Source organism: Phalacrocorax aristotelis, chromosome 25 (assembly GCF_949628215.1).
Source record: "Phalacrocorax aristotelis chromosome 25, bGulAri2.1, whole genome shotgun sequence".
NCBI lineage: Eukaryota > Metazoa > Chordata > Aves > Suliformes > Phalacrocoracidae > Phalacrocorax > Phalacrocorax aristotelis.
In genome coordinates this window covers 1970221-1990282 of record NC_134300.1, presented here as the reverse complement: position 1 = coordinate 1990282, position 20062 = coordinate 1970221, and the positions used below count along the sequence as shown (strand labels likewise).

Sequence of the window (20062 nt, the reverse complement as noted above, 5' to 3'; positions counted from 1 at the left end):
GCTTGAATCTGCAGAAAGATGTCTCACTTCTTAGACAGCATTTCCACCATCATCGGCATCTTTCACAAACATGCAAAGGAAGATGGAGACTGCTCCACCCTCAGCCGAAGGAAGATGAAAGGGTTCATCCAGACGGAGTTTGCAGATGTCATAGCTGTGAGTGCTGCTGTGAGCGGGGGGGCTTGAGACCAAGACTGAAATGTAGGGACTCAAAATCCTCTCTGGAGAGGGGATGGTTCTTGTGATGGGGAGGCTTTCACCAAAGAGAAGCAGCAGTTGCGTTCCTTTGCACTGACTGCTTTGACAGCTCTTCCAACCCATTTTGTCATGACCAAATGGGCAAAAGCTGTAGAATGAGCCATGGGGAGGTATGGTTTCCTTTCAAAGGTGAGAACAAAATACATCCAGTGGAGGGATACAGCATATCCCAAAGAGAAGAGAGCTGGTCAGCTGCAGCCAGGGAACCACCAGGAAAATGGAGAACAAAGGCATGGAGTTGTTGCTGAGCTATAAAAGCAAAGGTGTGAGAGATGGAAGGAGAAAAGATAGCAATTGTCCCCGCCTTTGCAATTCTCTGACAAGGAGCAAGAAGGCTAAAATCCCATTTTTGTTTCCCTGTGTGTGTTTTCCCTGCAGAAGCCGCATGACCCTCAGACAATTGACAAGATTCTGCAGTTTCTGGAATGGGATGGCGACGGGAAAATAGATTTTAATGAGTTCCTGTTCCTGGTGTTCAGAGTTGCTAAGGCCTGTTACTGGTACCTGCCGAAGGGACCATGCCTTCTGCAAAGAACAAAGCTGGCAACCAGTGGCAAGTCACTCCAAGAGCCTGAAATTAAGAACAGAGGGAGCTGTCGGCAGCTCCAGGAGGAGGAACAACAAACCTGTGAGAGAAATCTTCATCCCCACTGTGAACCTGAGCTGCAACAAGACACCAAGGTCAACAAGCTTGAAAAACTAGAGGAAACGGGGAGTCATCACCAGCGACGTAACACACAGAGCAGAAACGAAGCAAAACGAAGCAGCAGGCTGGGGGAGCCGATCCCCCAGGTATACACAGAAGAAAGCCAAGAGCCATGCGACCAACAGAACAGCCAGAGAAGAGATCATCCACCAGAGCCAGACAGACGAGGAGATGTACGATGCTACAAGCGCAGCTGCCTAGAAACACACGAGCCTGGATGGCAGAGAGATGAGAGACAAAACCAAGAGGGGCCTCAGCCAGAAAAACTGGCAGCTATAAGAAGCTGCAGCCAGACCTGCGAACCTCAAGTACTACCAAACCGGTGGAGTGGCCATGAGGTACATGAGCCACCACTACCAGCATATGATGAAAAAAAACACCGGCCACAAAAAGCAGACAGAGAAAATCAAAATCAGACACGTAAACCTGAAATACTCATAGACGAGAGAAGCCGATACCACCTACGTGAGCTGGAACAAAAATCACTTGTTAATATCACAAACCAGTCATGTGATGCTCAATGGCAAGGACCAAGACACCCACATCAATCATACATAAAGGAACCGCTACAACTTGACCTCAGACACTATGAAACCTCTAAGCCAGAAAGACAGATAGATCAACAGAAAAACCAGGAATATGAAACAGAAAAACGAGAAACACAAAGAGACAAATATCAGGCTCAAGAATGTGAAGACAGAGATAATGAATGGACAAAAAGACCAGAGAGGAACAGGGGGGTCGGTCACCAACGCGACCTCGAGCTGGAGCTGGAGGTCGATGAGTGCCGCAGCCGCCAGAGACGCGACAGGGAAGAGCAAGGTGCCACCACCAACCAGAGGGAGGCACGGGACAGACGGGACTGTCAAGCACGCGAGCCCCAAGACGATGGAAGGAGACAACGTGAGCCAGTGAGGTACGAAAGGACGCGGGAGACAACGGTGGTGGCGGCAGCAGAAGCCGACGTGGAGATCCACCGCGTGTCCCGGGACCTGGGGCCACGAGAGGACGTGCAAAGGAGGGATCGTCCCCGTGACTGTGAAGAACCAGAGGACGAGAGGAGGGTTTGCCGAGCCAGAGAGAGGGAAGAGCGAGGTGCCACCACCAACCAGAGGGAGGCACGGGACAGACGGGACTGTCAAGCACGCGAGCCCCAAGACGATGGAAGGAGACAACGTGAGCCAGTGAGGTACGAAAGGACGCGGGAGACAACGGTGGTGGCGGCAGCAGAAGCCGACGTGGAGATCCACCGCGTGTCCCGGGACCTGGGGCCACGAGAGGACGTGCAAAGGAGGGATCGTCCCCGTGACTGTGAAGAACCAGAGGACGAGAGGAGGGTTTGCCGAGCCAGAGAGAGGGAAGAGCGAGGTGCCACCACCAACCAGAGGGAGGCACGGGACAGACGGGACTGTCAAGCACGCGAGCCCCAAGACGATGGAAGGAGACAACGTGAGCCAGTGAGGTACGAAAGGACGCGGGAGACAACGGTGGTGGCGGCAGCAGAAGCCGACGTGGAGATCCACCGCGTGTCCCGGGACCTGGGGCCACGAGAGGACGTGCAAAGGAGGGATCGTCCCCGTGACTGTGAAGAACCAGAGGACGAGAGGAGGGTTTGCCGAGCCAGAGAGAGGGAAGAGCGAGGTGCCACCACCAACCAGAGGGAGGCACGGGACAGACGGGACTGTCAAGCACGCGAGCCCCAAGACGATGGAAGGAGACAACGTGAGCCAGTGAGGTACGAAAGGACGCGGGAGACAACGGTGGTGGCGGCAGCAGAAGCCGACGTGGAGATCCACCGCGTGTCCCGGGACCTGGGGCCACGAGAGGACGTGCAAAGGAGGGATCGTCCCCGTGACTGTGAAGAACCAGAGGACGAGAGGAGGGTTTGCCGAGCCAGAGAGAGGGAAGAGCCCGTGCGCGACAGGAGGGTCGATCGCCAACGCGACCTCGAGCTGGAGCTGGAGGTCGATGAGTGCCGCAGCCGCCAGAGACGTGACAGGGAAGAGCGAGGTGCCACCACCAACCAGAGGGAGGCACGGGACAGACGGGACTGTCAAGCACGCGAGCCCCAAGACGATGGAAGGAGACAACGTGAGCCAGTGAGGTACGAAAGGACGCGGGAGACAACGGTGGTGGCGGCAGCAGAAGCCGACGTGGAGATCCACCGCGTGTCCCGGGACCTGGGGCCACGAGAGGACGTGCAAAGGAGGGATCGTCCCCGTGACTGTGAAGAACCAGAGGACGAGAGGAGGGTTTGCCGAGCCAGAGAGAGGGAAGAGCGAGGTGCCACCACCAACCAGAGGGAGGCACGGGACAGACGGGACTGTCAAGCACGCGAGCCCCAAGACGATGGAAGGAGACAACGTGAGCCAGTGAGGTACGAAAGGACGCGGGAGACAACGGTGGTGGCGGCAGCAGAAGCCGACGTGGAGATCCACCGCGTGTCCCGGGACCTGGGGCCACGAGAGGACGTGCAAAGGAGGGATCGTCCCCGTGACTGTGAAGAACCAGAGGACGAGAGGAGGGTTTGCCGAGCCAGAGAGAGGGAAGAGCGAGGTGCCACCACCAACCAGAGGGAGGCACGGGACAGACGGGACTGTCAAGCACGCGAGCCCCAAGACGATGGAAGGAGACAACGTGAGCCAGTGAGGTACGAAAGGACGCGGGAGACAACGGTGGTGGCGGCAGCAGAAGCCGACGTGGAGATCCACCGCGTGTCCCGGGACCTGGGGCCACGAGAGGACGTGCAAAGGAGGGATCGTCCCCGTGACTGTGAAGAACCAGAGGACGAGAGGAGGGTTTGCCGAGCCAGAGAGAGGGAAGAGCGAGGTGCCACCACCAACCAGAGGGAGGCACGGGACAGACGGGACTGTCAAGCACGCGAGCCCCAAGACGATGGAAGGAGACAACGTGAGCCAGTGAGGTACGAAAGGACGCGGGAGACAACGGTGGTGGCGGCAGCAGAAGCCGACGTGGAGATCCACCGCGTGTCCCGGGACCTGGGGCCACGAGAGGACGTGCAAAGGAGGGATCGTCCCCGTGACTGTGAAGAACCAGAGGAAGAGAGGAGGGTTTGCCGAGCCAGAGAGAGGGAAGAGCGAGGTGCCACCACCAACCAGAGGGAGGCACGGGACAGACGGGACTGTCAAGCACGCGAGCCCCAAGACGATGGAAGGAGACAACGTGAGCCAGTGAGGTACGAAAGGACGCGGGAGACAACGGTGGTGGCGGCAGCAGAAGCCGACGTGGAGATCCACCGCGTGTCCCGGGACCTGGGGCCACGAGAGGACGTGCAAAGGAGGGATCGTCCCCGTGACTGTGAAGAACCAGAGGACGAGAGGAGGGTTTGCCGAGCCAGAGAGAGGGAAGAGCGAGGTGCCACCACCAACCAGAGGGAGGCACGGGACAGACGGGACTGTCAAGCACGCGAGCCCCAAGACGATGGAAGGAGACAACGTGAGCCAGTGAGGTACGAAAGGACGCGGGAGACAACGGTGGTGGCGGCAGCAGAAGCCGACGTGGAGATCCACCGCGTGTCCCGGGACCTGGGGCCACGAGAGGACGTGCAAAGGAGGGATCGTCCCCGTGACTGTGAAGAACCAGAGGAAGAGAGGAGGGTTTGCCGAGCCAGAGAGAGGGAAGAGCGAGGTGCCACCACCAACCAGAGGGAGGCACGGGACAGACGGGACTGTCAAGCACGCGAGCCCCAAGACGATGGAAGGAGACAACGTGAGCCAGTGAGGTACGAAAGGACGCGGGAGACAACGGTGGTGGCGGCAGCAGAAGCCGACGTGGAGATCCACCGCGTGTCCCGGGACCTGGGGCCACGAGAGGACGTGCAAAGGAGGGATCGTCCCCGTGACTGTGAAGAACCAGAGGACGAGAGGAGGGTTTGCCGAGCCAGAGAGAGGGAAGAGCGAGGTGCCACCACCAACCAGAGGGAGGCACGGGACAGACGGGACTGTCAAGCACGCGAGCCCCAAGACGATGGAAGGAGACAACGTGAGCCAGTGAGGTACGAAAGGACGCGGGAGACAACGGTGGTGGCGGCAGCAGAAGCCGACGTGGAGATCCACCGCGTGTCCCGGGACCTGGGGCCACGAGAGGACGTGCAAAGGAGGGATCGTCCCCGTGACTGTGAAGAACCAGAGGAAGAGAGGAGGGTTTGCCGAGCCAGAGAGAGGGAAGAGCGAGGTGCCACCACCAACCAGAGGGAGGCACGGGACAGACGGGACTGTCAAGCACGCGAGCCCCAAGACGATGGAAGGAGACAACGTGAGCCAGTGAGGTACGAAAGGACGCGGGAGACAACGGTGGTGGCGGCAGCAGAAGCCGACGTGGAGATCCACCGCGTGTCCCGGGACCTGGGGCCACGAGAGGACGTGCAAAGGAGGGATCGTCCCCGTGACTGTGAAGAACCAGAGGACGAGAGGAGGGTTTGCCGAGCCAGAGAGAGGGAAGAGCCCGTGCGCGACAGGAGGGTCGATCGCCAACGCGACCTCGAGCTGGAGCTGGAGGTCGATGAGTGCCGCAGCCGCCAGAGACGTGACAGGGAAGAGCAAGGTGCCACCACCAACCAGAGGGAGGCACGGGACAGACGGGACTGTCAAGCACGCGAGCCCCAAGACGATGGAAGGAGACAACGTGAGCCAGTGAGGTACGAAAGGACGCGGGAGACAACGGTGGTGGCGGCAGCAGAAGCCGACGTGGAGATCCACCGCGTGTCCCGGGACCTGGGGCCACGAGAGGACATGCAAAGGAGGGATCGTCCCCGTGACTGTGAAGAACCAGAGGACGAGAGGAGGGTTTGCCGAGCCAGAGAGAGGGAAGAGCGAGGTGCCACCACCAACCAGAGGGAGGCACGGGACAGACGGGACTGTCAAGCACGCGAGCCCCAAGACGATGGAAGGAGACAACGTGAGCCAGTGAGGTACGAAAGGACGCGGGAGACAACGGTGGTGGCGGCAGCAGAAGCCGACGTGGAGATCCACCGCGTGTCCCGGGACCTGGGGCCACGAGAGGACGTGCAAAGGAGGGATCGTCCCCGTGACTGTGAAGAACCAGAGGAAGAGAGGAGGGTTTGCCGAGCCAGAGAGAGGGAAGAGCGAGGTGCCACCACCAACCAGAGGGAGGCACGGGACAGACGGGACTGTCAAGCACGCGAGCCCCAAGACGATGGAAGGAGACAACGTGAGCCAGTGAGGTACGAAAGGACGCGGGAGACAACGGTGGTGGCGGCAGCAGAAGCCGACGTGGAGATCCACCGCGTGTCCCGGGACCTGGGGCCACGAGAGGACGTGCAAAGGAGGGATCGTCCCCGTGACTGTGAAGAACCAGAGGAAGAGAGGAGGGTTTGCCGAGCCAGAGAGAGGGAAGAGCGAGGTGCCACCACCAACCAGAGGGAGGCACGGGACAGACGGGACTGTCAAGCACGCGAGCCCCAAGACGATGGAAGGAGACAACGTGAGCCAGTGAGGTACGAAAGGACGCGGGAGACAACGGTGGTGGCGGCAGCAGAAGCCGACGTGGAGATCCACCGCGTGTCCCGGGACCTGGGGCCACGAGAGGACGTGCAAAGGAGGGATCGTCCCCGTGACTGTGAAGAACCAGAGGAAGAGAGGAGGGTTTGCCGAGCCAGAGAGAGGGAAGAGCCCGTGCGCGACAGGAGGGTCGATCGCCAACGCGACCTCGAGCTGGAGCTGGAGGTCGATGAGTGCCGCAGCCGCCAGAGACGTGACAGGGAAGAGCAAGGTGCCACCACCAACCAGAGGGAGGCACGGGACAGACGGGACTGTCAAGCACGCGAGCCCCAAGACGATGGAAGGAGACAACGTGAGCCAGTGAGGTACGAAAGGACGCGGGAGACAACGGTGGTGGCGGCAGCAGAAGCCGACGTGGAGATCCACCGCGTGTCCCGGGACCTGGGGCCACGAGAGGACGTGCAAAGGAGGGATCGTCCCCGTGACTGTGAAGAACCAGAGGACGAGAGGAGGGTTTGCCGAGCCAGAGAGAGGGAAGAGCGAGGTGCCACCACCAACCAGAGGGAGGCACGGGACAGACGGGACTGTCAAGCACGCGAGCCCCAAGACGATGGAAGGAGACAACGTGAGCCAGTGAGGTACGAAAGGACGCGGGAGACAACGGTGGTGGCGGCAGCAGAAGCCGACGTGGAGATCCACCGCGTGTCCCGGGACCTGGGGCCACGAGAGGACGTGCAAAGGAGGGATCGTCCCCGTGACTGTGAAGAACCAGAGGAAGAGAGGAGGGTTTGCCGAGCCAGAGAGAGGGAAGAGCGAGGTGCCACCACCAACCAGAGGGAGGCACGGGACAGACGGGACTGTCAAGCACGCGAGCCCCAAGACGATGGAAGGAGACAACGTGAGCCAGTGAGGTACGAAAGGACGCGGGAGACAACGGTGGTGGCGGCAGCAGAAGCCGATGTGGAGATCCACCGCGTGTCCCGGGACCTGGGGCCACGAGAGGACGTGCAAAGGAGGGATCGTCCCCGTGACTGTGAAGAACCAGAGGACGAGAGGAGGGTTTGCCGAGCCAGAGAGAGGGAAGAGCGAGGTGCCACCACCAACCAGAGGGAGGCACGGGACAGACGGGACTGTCAAGCACGCGAGCCCCAAGACGATGGAAGGAGACAACGTGAGCCAGTGAGGTACGAAAGGACGCGGGAGACAACGGTGGTGGCGGCAGCAGAAGCCGACGTGGAGATCCACCGCGTGTCCCGGGACCTGGGGCCACGAGAGGACGTGCAAAGGAGGGATCGTCCCCGTGACTGTGAAGAACCAGAGGAAGAGAGGAGGGTTTGCCGAGCCAGAGAGAGGGAAGAGCGAGGTGCCACCACCAACCAGAGGGAGGCACGGGACAGACGGGACTGTCAAGCACGCGAGCCCCAAGACGATGGAAGGAGACAACGTGAGCCAGTGAGGTACGAAAGGACGCGGGAGACAACGGTGGTGGCGGCAGCAGAAGCCGACGTGGAGATCCACCGCGTGTCCCGGGACCTGGGGCCACGAGAGGACGTGCAAAGGAGGGATCGTCCCCGTGACTGTGAAGAACCAGAGGACGAGAGGAGGGTTTGCCGAGCCAGAGAGAGGGAAGAGCGAGGTGCCACCACCAACCAGAGGGAGGCACGGGACAGACGGGACTGTCAAGCACGCGAGCCCCAAGACGATGGAAGGAGACAACGTGAGCCAGTGAGGTACGAAAGGACGCGGGAGACAACGGTGGTGGCGGCAGCAGAAGCCGACGTGGAGATCCACCGCGTGTCCCGGGACCTGGGGCCACGAGAGGACGTGCAAAGGAGGGATCGTCCCCGTGACTGTGAAGAACCAGAGGACGAGAGGAGGGTTTGCCGAGCCAGAGAGAGGGAAGAGCGAGGTGCCACCACCAACCAGAGGGAGGCACGGGACAGACGGGACTGTCAAGCACGCGAGCCCCAAGACGATGGAAGGAGACAACGTGAGCCAGTGAGGTACGAAAGGACGCGGGAGACAACGGTGGTGGCGGCAGCAGAAGCCGACGTGGAGATCCACCGCGTGTCCCGGGACCTGGGGCCACGAGAGGACGTGCAAAGGAGGGATCGTCCCCGTGACTGTGAAGAACCAGAGGACGAGAGGAGGGTTTGCCGAGCCAGAGAGAGGGAAGAGCGAGGTGCCACCACCAACCAGAGGGAGGCACGGGACAGACGGGACTGTCAAGCACGCGAGCCCCAAGACGATGGAAGGAGACAACGTGAGCCAGTGAGGTACGAAAGGACGCGGGAGACAACGGTGGTGGCGGCAGCAGAAGCCGACGTGGAGATCCACCGCGTGTCCCGGGACCTGGGGCCACGAGAGGACGTGCAAAGGAGGGATCGTCCCCGTGACTGTGAAGAACCAGAGGACGAGAGGAGGGTTTGCCGAGCCAGAGAGAGGGAAGAGCGAGGTGCCACCACCAACCAGAGGGAGGCACGGGACAGACGGGACTGTCAAGCACGCGAGCCCCAAGACGATGGAAGGAGACAACGTGAGCCAGTGAGGTACGAAAGGACGCGGGAGACAACGGTGGTGGCGGCAGCAGAAGCCGACGTGGAGATCCACCGCGTGTCCCGGGACCTGGGGCCACGAGAGGACGTGCAAAGGAGGGATCGTCCCCGTGACTGTGAAGAACCAGAGGACGAGAGGAGGGTTTGCCGAGCCAGAGAGAGGGAAGAGCGAGGTGCCACCACCAACCAGAGGGAGGCACGGGACAGACGGGACTGTCAAGCACGCGAGCCCCAAGACGATGGAAGGAGACAACGTGAGCCAGTGAGGTACGAAAGGACGCGGGAGACAACGGTGGTGGCGGCAGCAGAAGCCGACGTGGAGATCCACCGCATGTCCCGGGACCTGGGGCCACGAGAGGACGTGCAAAGGAGGGATCGTCCCCGTGACTGTGAAGAACCAGAGGACGAGAGGAGGGTTTGCCGAGCCAGAGAGAGGGAAGAGCCCGTGCGCGACAGGAGGGTCGATCGCCAACGCGACCTCGAGCTGGAGCTGGAGGTCGATGAGTGCCGCAGCCGCCAGAGACGTGACAGGGAAGAGCAAGGTGCCACCACCAACCAGAGGGAGGCACGGGACAGACGGGACTGTCAAGCACGCGAGCCCCAAGACGATGGAAGGAGACAACGTGAGCCAGTGAGGTACGAAAGGACGCGGGAGACAACGGTGGTGGCGGCAGCAGAAGCCGACGTGGAGATCCACCGAGTGTCCCGGGACCTGGGGCCACGAGAGGACGTGCAAAGGAGGGATCGTCCCCGTGACTGTGAAGAACCAGAGGACGAGAGGAGGGTTTGCCGAGCCAGAGAGAGGGAAGAGCGAGGTGCCACCACCAACCAGAGGGAGGCACGGGACAGACGGGACTGTCAAGCACGCGAGCCCCAAGACGATGGAAGGAGACAACGTGAGCCAGTGAGGTACGAAAGGACGCGGGAGACAACGGTGGTGGCGGCAGCAGAAGCCGACGTGGAGATCCACCGCGTGTCCCGGGACCTGGGGCCACGAGAGGACGTGCAAAGGAGGGATCGTCCCCGTGACTGTGAAGAACCAGAGGAAGAGAGGAGGGTTTGCCGAGCCAGAGAGAGGGAAGAGCGAGGTGCCACCACCAACCAGAGGGAGGCACGGGACAGACGGGACTGTCAAGCACGCGAGCCCCAAGACGATGGAAGGAGACAACGTGAGCCAGTGAGGTACGAAAGGACGCGGGAGACAACGGTGGTGGCGGCAGCAGAAGCCGACGTGGAGATCCACCGCGTGTCCCGGGACCTGGGGCCACGAGAGGACGTGCAAAGGAGGGATCGTCCCCGTGACTGTGAAGAACCAGAGGACGAGAGGAGGGTTTGCCGAGCCAGAGAGAGGGAAGAGCGAGGTGCCACCACCAACCAGAGGGAGGCACGGGACAGACGGGACTGTCAAGCACGCGAGCCCCAAGACGATGGAAGGAGACAACGTGAGCCAGTGAGGTACGAAAGGACGCGGGAGACAACGGTGGTGGCGGCAGCAGAAGCCGACGTGGAGATCCACCGCGTGTCCCGGGACCTGGGGCCACGAGAGGACGTGCAAAGGAGGGATCGTCCCCGTGACTGTGAAGAACCAGAGGAAGAGAGGAGGGTTTGCCGAGCCAGAGAGAGGGAAGAGCGAGGTGCCACCACCAACCAGAGGGAGGCACGGGACAGACGGGACTGTCAAGCACGCGAGCCCCAAGACGATGGAAGGAGACAACGTGAGCCAGTGAGGTACGAAAGGACGCGGGAGACAACGGTGGTGGCGGCAGCAGAAGCCGACGTGGAGATCCACCGCGTGTCCCGGGACCTGGGGCCACGAGAGGACGTGCAAAGGAGGGATCGTCCCCGTGACTGTGAAGAACCAGAGGACGAGAGGAGGGTTTGCCGAGCCAGAGAGAGGGAAGAGCGAGGTGCCACCACCAACCAGAGGGAGGCACGGGACAGACGGGACTGTCAAGCACGCGAGCCCCAAGACGATGGAAGGAGACAACGTGAGCCAGTGAGGTACGAAATGACGCGGGAGACAACGGTGGTGGCGGCAGCAGAAGCTGACGTGGAGATCCACCGCGTGTCCCGGGACCTGGGGCCACGAGAGGATGTGCAAAGGAGGGATCGTCCCCGTGACTGTGAAGAACCAGAGGACGAGAGGAGGGTTTGCCGAGCCAGAGAGAGGGAAGAGCGAGGTGCCACCACCAACCAGAGGGAGGCACGGGACAGACGGGACTGTCAAGCACGCGAGCCCCAAGACGATGGAAGGAGACAACGTGAGCCAGTGAGGTACGAAAGGACGCGGGAGACAACGGTGGTGGCGGCAGCAGAAGCCGACGTGGAGATCCACCGCGTGTCCCGGGACCTGGGGCCACGAGAGGACGTGCAAAGGAGGGATCGTCCCCGTGACTGTGAAGAACCAGAGGACGAGAGGAGGGTTTGCCGAGCCAGAGAGAGGGAAGAGCCCGTGCGCGACAGGAGGGTCGATCGCCAACGCGACCTCGAGCTGGAGCTGGAGGTCGATGAGTGCCGCAGCCGCCAGAGACGTGACAGGGAAGAGCGAGGTGCCACCACCAACCAGAGGGAGGCACGGGACAGACGGGACTGTCAAGCACGCGAGCCCCAAGACGATGGAAGGAGACAACGTGAGCCAGTGAGGTACGAAAGGACGCGGGAGACAACGGTGGTGGCGGCAGCAGAAGCCGACGTGGAGATCCACCGCGTGTCCCGGGACCTGGGGCCACGAGAGGACGTGCAAAGGAGGGATCGTCCCCGTGACTGTGAAGAACCAGAGGACGAGAGGAGGGTTTGCCGAGCCAGAGAGAGGGAAGAGCGAGGTGCCACCACCAACCAGAGGGAGGCACGGGACAGACGGGACTGTCAAGCACGCGAGCCCCAAGACGATGGAAGGAGACAACGTGAGCCAGTGAGGTACGAAAGGACGCGGGAGACAACGGTGGTGGCGGCAGCAGAAGCCGACGTGGAGATCCACCGCGTGTCCCGGGACCTGGGGCCACGAGAGGACGTGCAAAGGAGGGATCGTCCCCGTGACTGTGAAGAACCAGAGGAAGAGAGGAGGGTTTGCCGAGCCAGAGAGAGGGAAGAGCGAGGTGCCACCACCAACCAGAGGGAGGCACGGGACAGACGGGACTGTCAAGCACGCGAGCCCCAAGACGATGGAAGGAGACAACGTGAGCCAGTGAGGTACGAAAGGACGCGGGAGACAACGGTGGTGGCGGCAGCAGAAGCCGACGTGGAGATCCACCGCGTGTCCCGGGACCTGGGGCCACGAGAGGACGTGCAAAGGAGGGATCGTCCCCGTGACTGTGAAGAACCAGAGGACGAGAGGAGGGTTTGCCGAGCCAGAGAGAGGGAAGAGCGAGGTGCCACCACCAACCAGAGGGAGGCACGGGACAGACGGGACTGTCAAGCATGCGAGCCCCAAGACGATGGAAGGAGACAACGTGAGCCAGTGAGGTACGAAAGGACGCGGGAGACAACGGTGGTGGCGGCAGCAGAAGCTGACGTGGAGCTCCACCGCGTGTCCCGGGACCTGGGGCCACGAGAGGATGTGCAAAGGAGGGATCGTCCCCGTGACTGTGAAGAACCAGAGGACGAGAGGAGGGTTTGCCGAGCCAGAGAGAGGGAAGAGCGAGGTGCCACCACCAACCAGAGGGAGGCACGGGACAGACGGGACTGTCAAGCACGCGAGCCCCAAGACGATGGAAGGAGACAACGTGAGCCAGTGAGGTACGAAAGGACGCGGGAGACAACGGTGGTGGCGGCAGCAGAAGCCGACGTGGAGATCCACCGCGTGTCCCGGGACCTGGGGCCACGAGAGGACGTGCAAAGGAGGGATCGTCCCCGTGACTGTGAAGAACCAGAGGACGAGAGGAGGGTTTGCCGAGCCAGAGAGAGGGAAGAGCGAGGTGCCACCACCAACCAGAGGGAGGCACGGGACAGACGGGACTGTCAAGCACGCGAGCCCCAAGACGATGGAAGGAGACAACGTGAGCCAGTGAGGTACGAAAGGACGCGGGAGACAACGGTGGTGGCGGCAGCAGAAGCCGACGTGGAGATCCACCGCGTGTCCCGGGACCTGGGGCCACGAGAGGACGTGCAAAGGAGGGATCGTCCCCGTGACTGTGAAGAACCAGAGGACGAGAGGAGGGTTTGCCGAGCCAGAGAGAGGGAAGAGCGAGGTGCCACCACCAACCAGAGGGAGGCACGGGACAGACGGGACTGTCAAGCACGCGAGCCCCAAGACGATGGAAGGAGACAACGTGAGCCAGTGAGGTACGAAAGGACGCGGGAGACAACGGTGGTGGCGGCAGCAGAAGCCGACGTGGAGATCCACCGCGTGTCCCGGGACCTGGGGCCACGAGAGGACGTGCAAAGGAGGGATCGTCCCCGTGACTGTGAAGAACCAGAGGAAGAGAGGAGGGTTTGCCGAGCCAGAGAGAGGGAAGAGCCTGTGCGCGACAGGAGGGTCGATCGCCATCGCGACCTCGAGCTGGAGCTGGAGGTCGATGAGTGCCACAGCCGCCAGAGACGCGACAGGGAAGAGCGAGGTGCCTTGACATCGCACAGAGAGACATGTAAGGGAAGCTGTCTCCAGGTACTTGAAGATGAGCATGAGAGTGATATTCTTCACCGCCATCAGGCAGATGAATCATGGCATGAGCTTTTTGAGAGCACTCCCTACGAGCCCTCAGAAGACCAAGAACAGAGGAACCACACGCTTTTAGAAGTGGATGACACACCTGTGCCAAGCAGTTGCCAGACACACGGGGATCAGGGACAAAGTCATGAGAAGTGCCTCTACCAAACCGTGGACGTGGATAACAGGGACCTCTGCCTCCCAGGAGTACAGGCGCCTGTCACCGACATGAGGGTCTGTTACGTCCCCGCTGACCCCAATGTACACCCCGAGGTGCAAGTCCTCCCTCGGTCCTGCGAGCCTCAGACCATTGCGTACCTGATCCACGTGATTCAGAATTTGAACGATCCTGAAGCTACCACCTACAAGGTTGTCTGCCAGCAGCCTGATGACCTTGGGCAGTCCATCTACGTGAAGAAGTGTTACGTGTCACCCCTGCCGCCAGCAGTCCTGTGTGACAGGAGCAACCACCCAGAGCCACTACCCCAGAGGGATGAGAGAGAAACAAGGGAGCCTGAATTGCCACAGGAAGGGGGCACACCAGCTTCTAGCAGCCAGGAAAATACTGGGGATCTCAAAGAGCCACAGGAAAAGTCTGAAACAGGGGTGAAAGGAGGTGCTCGCCAGGCTTCTGCTTCCAAGCCGGCTGGTGTTAAGGGTGACCTTTGCCAGGCAAAGCCCAAGGATGACAAGACACCTCACACGGAAGAGAAAGAGGATCAGTGCCAGAAAGATGGAACAAAAGCCCCCAGGGAACAGGTCCCACAGGAGCCCGAATCCAGCTGCAAGGTGAGGGAGCATGAGGACAGGGAGGCCAAGAGCTGCCCACCTCTGCCGCAGGCTCCAGAGCCACGGGAAGCTTCTGAGCCGGGCCAGCAAGCCACTCAAGAGAGCCATCCCCAGGCACCCCAGAGAGATGAAGCGAGCTGCTGCCGTGAGGATACAGAGCTTCCCCCACCAGAGAAGAGCCACCAGCCACAGCAGGAGGAGAACAGCAAGAGGAGCCCCCCGCAAGCGAGCGATGCCCAGCCTCAACGGGAAGAGGAACCATGTCTTTGCACCAAGGAGAGCCAGGGTCCCCCAGTCTCACAGGAGGCACCGAGCCGTCCTGCCAGGGATAAAGCCAAGGCATCTTAAGGGCAAGTCTCCTCCTGGGAGCTGGTGGGGCTTCTCCAAGTCTCTCTGAGGATCACTTCTGCTCTCTGCTTTCAGCTTAGGATGTTACTGTGTGGTGGGGCAGAAGTGTTCACCGCAAAAGGGTTAATGGGCTGCTCTGTGAGGGTGTCAAGTGTCTAACAAATTGTCAGCAGCCAGCGAGGCAGAGTTACCCCAACATCTTCAGCTTCTGCCTTCCTGCATTATGTCTATCCACCTTAATGCACTATTTAGTCACTTTTCTGCTCTAATTGGATTCCTTGGGTCTCTCTGTCCTTTACGTCCCTGTCATCTCATCTACCCTGTGGCACGACTGTTCTGCATCTCACTGTGCTGACGCCTCCCTAGCCCCGTGACTGGCTCTCCTGTTAGCTTCTGCTGTGCAATGCAAAAGAAATTCAAAATCCCAGTAGCTCAATCATACTCATTCTGCAGCCTGAAAATCCTCGAGGCTATGAAAAAAAAATACTTTCACAGACTCAATATTTTTGGTTTCATCTTTCTGCTCCCCTAACAGCTGAGCAGAATCCCAGCTCCAGCCTCACGGAGGCTTTGAAGCAGCTGAGTTATGCTGTGGTTACTGCAGGGTAATGGTGGTGGGCGGGTGGGTGGGTGGGGTCTCTTTCTTCTTCACGCTGATGTATTGCATGAAAAATCAGAATAAATAGCTGATGACTGCACCGACTGCTGCCGTCCTTCATCCTTGCATCTAATTTCTAAAAGGACCTCAGCCCGGCGGGAGGCTGTCCCAGTTCAGATCACACATTCCTCCTAATCCCAGGCACTTTATGCAGACAGGGGCTGCTGAAAAATCCCACCAAATCCACCCCTACTACATGTTTAGGAGCCCACATACCTCTAAGACCCTGATCCTGACCCTCTCTACTGATCTGCATGATCAGGGGCTCCCATCGCAGCCCGCCCATGCTGGGATCTGACGCCCACATGGGGACACGCGGATGTGCCTGTGCACTACGGGGAGAGCCAGCAGTGCAAAGCCACTCCTGGTTAAGAGCCATCCAGACACCCATTCTCCTGGCCACATGCATCCATCTGCCTGCTCCCCTGGGCTGCCCCGTCCCTGGGACCCTTCCTGGATCCTTGGGCAGGAGAGAGGCAGCAGCGCAGCATGGAAAACACACCGGATCTCACACATGGTGCACGAGGCAGGAGATGGAGCCGTCCATGACCCTCCCTGGGAAAAAACAGGTTTTATTCACTTTTGTTCCCCTTGAACAAGAGAGAACCAATTCTCTCAGCAGCAGATGGGGCTGCAACGTTGCAAGAAGACAGAGAGAGAAGCGAGGACAACCCCAGCACCATCTGTGTCTTGCTCTTAAATACAACCAGAGCCCGCTGGCTGGTAATGGGGCCGGCCAGGGGGAACGAGGGCATCGCAGGTCCACCATAGCCCGATGCAGCCTCGGGGGCAGCACCCAGGGCTCCTCGCTCACCAAGCCCCGGCCACCAGCCTCTGATGGTTCGAACCTGGTTCCAACAGGACTCAGAAGGGTCTGTCACAGGCGGGGGCAGGCGGATGCACGGGGTGACGCTCTCAGCGATGTCCCTTCGGTGCATGTGGCAATCGCACGTCTTGGTGACAAACATATGGCGGCACAGATGGTCTGTCTGCAAACAGGGCCAAAGCCCTGACTGCAAACACACGCAGCAGCAGCAAGAGACAGAAACCTCCTGAAATCCCCCACTGCAGCCAGGACGGGGCCGGGCTTTGGGATTTGCTCTTGCAAAGGGGGGAATCACTTGCCCCTCTGACCAGCTCATGTGATATTGCTAAGGGAGCACAGAGAGGAGTTTGCAAAATGCAGGTGGAAGTGCAAAATCCATGAAGAGCAGCAGATTTGCTGCCTTCAGCTCCCAGGTTTGGAAAATCCTTTCGGTTTCTGTGGACAGAACATTTTCCATTTTGGGAGGGGCTGAAGGTGGGGGGAAGTGCTTTTTCCCCACTACATGGGAAAAAAGGTGAGTCCAGGGCAGAAAATTGGGGCAAGAAAATATATTGGGGACAGCCATCCCCCGGGTTTGCTGCTTCCCTTTCTCCTGCTCTCTGCTGAGTCGTCGCCTCCAGCGGGATTTCCCGAAGAGCCCCGTCCCTGGAAGCTGTCCCCATTCCCAGCGCACATCCCGGCTCCCACGCACCGTGGGGGCGGCCTGCGATACCCCAAATCTCTCCGCCCCAGGCTCCCCCTGAAGCTTCTGGGGAAAGGCGGCAGCAGCCAGGGCTGGGAGCCACAGGGAAATCCGGCCCCGGGCGGGCAATTCTGCGTCAGCGCCGGTTGCAGAGGCGTGGGGACGGGTGCCGTAACCATGGGAGGGCTGTGCAAACACGGGTAAACACCACGTGTCCGAGCAGCTTCCTCGGCTCCCCATGGAGGGGGAGCGGCCGGGCATCACAGCCCCATGTGCTGGTTTCGGGGTGGCACAAGCCCCGCAGCCCCCATCCTCCCAACCCTGAGCTGTTCGAGCACATCACTTGCCTCTCTGGGTGCCTTTTGGGTGCCTCCCATCCCTCCTGCACCTCTGTGTCTCCCTGTTTTCAGCCCTCCAGGGCCTCTCGCTCTGCAGCAGCACGAGGGCGGCCGGCCCCGGTGAGGAGCACAGACCAGCACCACCGGGGACAAATCCTGGCTGCAGCTGGCTCCCGGCACAGCACCCCAACCCTCCGGGGCTGCCTTTGCTCTTTTTACAACATGAGGAGGTTCCAAGGTGTTACCAGCAAAGCTCAGCAGGTGGGACTGGGCAGGGTTGATGGTGAGAGGCAGCAGCTGGCCCCCAGGGGTGGGCAGCCCCGGCCGTGTCGGCAGGGAAATGCTGCCTGCTCAACTATGCCTGATCTGCCTTTGCCGGCCTAATTAGAAAAGCTGGGGAAGGCCAAACCTCACCTTAGCAAGGGGAAACACAGGGGAGGCTCTGGGTAGCAGCAAGGCAGCCCTGACCCTGGGGAAGAAATCAAGGGAGTTGTAAAGGGACGAGTGGCAAAGGACTGAGGGGCAAAACAGATAAGGAGAAAAATGTGAACGTAACTAACTGTAAAGAATAAAACTGAGGAAGGAAAGGGACAGGGAGTTTAGAGGAGGGGCCCAGCCTGTGCCGGAGCTGGGGACCGCAGGCACGTCCAGATCTGCCCGTTAGAGCTGACGATTGCCCAACGCAGCCCAGGGGCTGAGTCAGGGCTGGGCGCTGGCTGCGCCGGGAAGGGCGGCGGCTGCGGGGTGACGCTCATCACCACCCCGGCTCCTGCTCTGCCACATTGCACCGCGACCCCGCCGAGGACCGAGAGCCTTCCTCGCACCCCCAGCCATGGTGAGTGAGCCGGGACGGGGAGGGAGAGGTGGCTCCGTAAGGGCAGGAGGGCGAGGGCGGAGGAGCGTTTCCCACAAGTGGCCCCAGAGCTGAAGGCGAGACACGCTTTGGTGCCAGAAAGAGCAGGCAGGGCCAGGGGCTGAGCTAAATCTCTGCCAGGGATGGGGCCCAGGTGCGGGAAGAGGGTGCAGAGCTAGAAAGGGAGGGCAGAGGGTCCCCGCAGGTGTGGGGGAGCTGGGGGTGGCATTTGTGTTGTGTGTGTCCCCCTTCCCTCCCCTCTTTTTCCCCCACTGATGCTTCCGATGCCCGTCCCCAGACTCAGGGCTGCAGCTCTGCCTCCACCGTCCCGTCCCCCCCAGCGCTAGGGTAGGGGTACGCAGCGGAGGCAAGAGCCGAGGGCAGGAGGAACTCAGTTCCTCTCACATTAACCAAAAAGGGCTGAATTGAGCCTCAGGCAGGGCAGGATGTGGCAGGGAAACCCCAAGATGCTGAGGTTAGGCAGGGAAGGGCGGATTCTGCCCAGCTCTCCCGGCACTGCCCTTCCCCAAAAGCCGAAGCCACGGGCAGGGAAAGAGCCCCACATTCCCCCCACCTCCCTCAGGGTGCCTGCTCTGTCCTCGCCGTCCGGAGGCAGTCTGGGGAGCTAATGCTGCTTGCATTTTTCTCTCATGACTCATTGTTTCTCCTCCGTCCAGACAGGGCAGGGGGAGGGGAAGGGGGAGACAAGCTTATCTTTCCAGAAAAGCAGCCCCGGCCAAGCCATGCTGGAGAGCACAGAAAAAACCTCCCGTCGCTGTGGTTGCAGCGTAAGCTCTTCCCAGTCCAGGACGCTCATTTGGTGGGAGCTGAGTCTCCCTAGGGGATTTTCCATGAGCCACTCCCCAGTCCTCTGGGTCCCTCCTGCACCGCAGTGCCGTGCCAAGGCATCAGAGAAATTAATATGAAAGAAAAATGCAGCCGGACGGGTTGGGCATAGGCGACTCCTCAAGGAAAGCGATTGCAGGAGGCCCCCCCGCCCACAGCCCAGCCTTTCTCCAGAAATAGAGAAAGTTGCTCTTTTGCAAGCCCAGAGCTCCCTGCAATGCCCGCCTGCACTTGCTCTTGCAGCCCACGGAGACCGAACGCTGCATCGAGTCCCTGCTGGCCGTCTTCCAGCGGTACGCGGGGCGCGAAGGGGACAGCTGCACGCTCTCCAAGAGGGAGTTCGTGGCCTTCATGAACAGCGAGCTGGCCGCCTTCACGAAGGTGAGCAAAATCCAGGCCAAGAGTCTCCCGTAGCATGCACTTCAGCCCCCCGGGAGAGCAGTTAAAGCCTCTGCCCCCCACCCACGAGCACCGTGGGGTGGGCAACGGGAAGAGCTCGCTCCCACCAGAAGCCAGAGCGTGGCTTGACACGAGTTGGCCCGAGTGAGTTTTGCAGCCCTCTGCCAACCCTCCTCCGCTGGCGGTGGACGTGGCAGCCGCGGTTCCGTACGCGGGGCAGGGGGGTTCAGCGAGGGGCACCTTTGCCGCGAGGCAGACATCGATTCGCATCTCTCTGGTCTTTTGCAGAATCAGAAGGACCCAGGCGTCGTGGACAGGATGATGAAGAAGCTCGATTTGAATAGCGATGGGCAGCTAGACTTCCAGGAGTTCCTGAACCTCATCGGGGGCATTGCGGTCGCCTGCCACAACAGCCTGGTGGTTAAAGCCCCTGGCCCCTAGCCCTGCCTGCCGCGTCTCCCCTACCACTGTGAACATCCCTCAGACGAGACCGATGGAAAGCTGGAAGCAGTGCCCTTAAGATGGGGGCATCCCCATTCCTCATTTTTACGTAGAAAATAAAAGGTTTGAAATCCTAGCGTAAGGCACGGGTTTGCTTCAGCCCTAGGGACGCAGTCGAGCCACAGAGGGAGCAGGAGCTCCAGGTCCCACCCTCTGCTTCTCTACTGACACGAAAATG

At 60.6% G+C, this 20062-nt stretch overlaps 2 protein-coding genes across 2 annotated transcripts; both read left to right on the top strand.

The window, feature by feature from the left end:
• The first annotated feature begins 18 nt into the window (after positions 1 to 18).
• On the top strand, positions 19 to 14781 carry LOC142048179 (uncharacterized). Its single transcript, XM_075074823.1, has 31 exons — positions 19 to 156; positions 637 to 2059; positions 2123 to 3689; positions 3843 to 3953; positions 4016 to 4035; positions 4130 to 4235; positions 4389 to 4772; positions 4835 to 4854; positions 4949 to 6004; positions 6137 to 6233; positions 6296 to 6315; positions 6410 to 6903; positions 7045 to 7421; positions 7484 to 7503; positions 7598 to 7703; positions 7857 to 8541; positions 8683 to 9059; positions 9122 to 9141; positions 9236 to 9701; positions 9764 to 9783; positions 9878 to 10247; positions 10310 to 10329; positions 10424 to 11708; positions 11856 to 11981; positions 12021 to 12298; positions 12431 to 12527; positions 12590 to 12609; positions 12704 to 13073; positions 13136 to 13155; positions 13250 to 13509; positions 13768 to 14781. The coding sequence occupies exons 1-31, from the start codon at positions 19 to 21 to the stop codon at positions 14779 to 14781; spliced, it is 11367 nt and encodes a 3788-aa protein (XP_074930924.1).
• A 2399-nt stretch (positions 14782 to 17180) lies between these two features.
• Positions 17181 to 19960, top strand: S100A11 (S100 calcium binding protein A11). The gene is made up of 3 exons (XM_075075291.1): positions 17181 to 18120; positions 19228 to 19365; positions 19672 to 19960. The coding sequence occupies exons 1-3, from the start codon at positions 18118 to 18120 to the stop codon at positions 19822 to 19824; spliced, it is 294 nt and encodes a 97-aa protein (XP_074931392.1). The 5' UTR covers positions 17181 to 18117; the 3' UTR covers positions 19825 to 19960.
• Positions 19961 to 20062: the final 102 nt, after the last annotated feature.

Coding starts and splice junctions, on each gene's coding strand:
- LOC142048179 (XM_075074823.1), top strand. CDS start 19: ATGTCTCACTTCTTAGACAGCATTTCCACCATCATCGGCATCTTTCAC. Junction 8,542..8,682: donor ACCTGGGGCCACGAGAGGAC/GTGCAAAGGAGG, acceptor CAAGCACGCGAG/CCCCAAGACGATGGAAGGAG. Junction 9,702..9,763: donor GACGTGGAGATCCACCGAGT/GTCCCGGGACCT, acceptor GTGACTGTGAAG/AACCAGAGGACGAGAGGAGG.
- S100A11 (XM_075075291.1), top strand. Junction 19,366..19,671: donor AGCTGGCCGCCTTCACGAAG/GTGAGCAAAATC, acceptor GGTCTTTTGCAG/AATCAGAAGGACCCAGGCGT.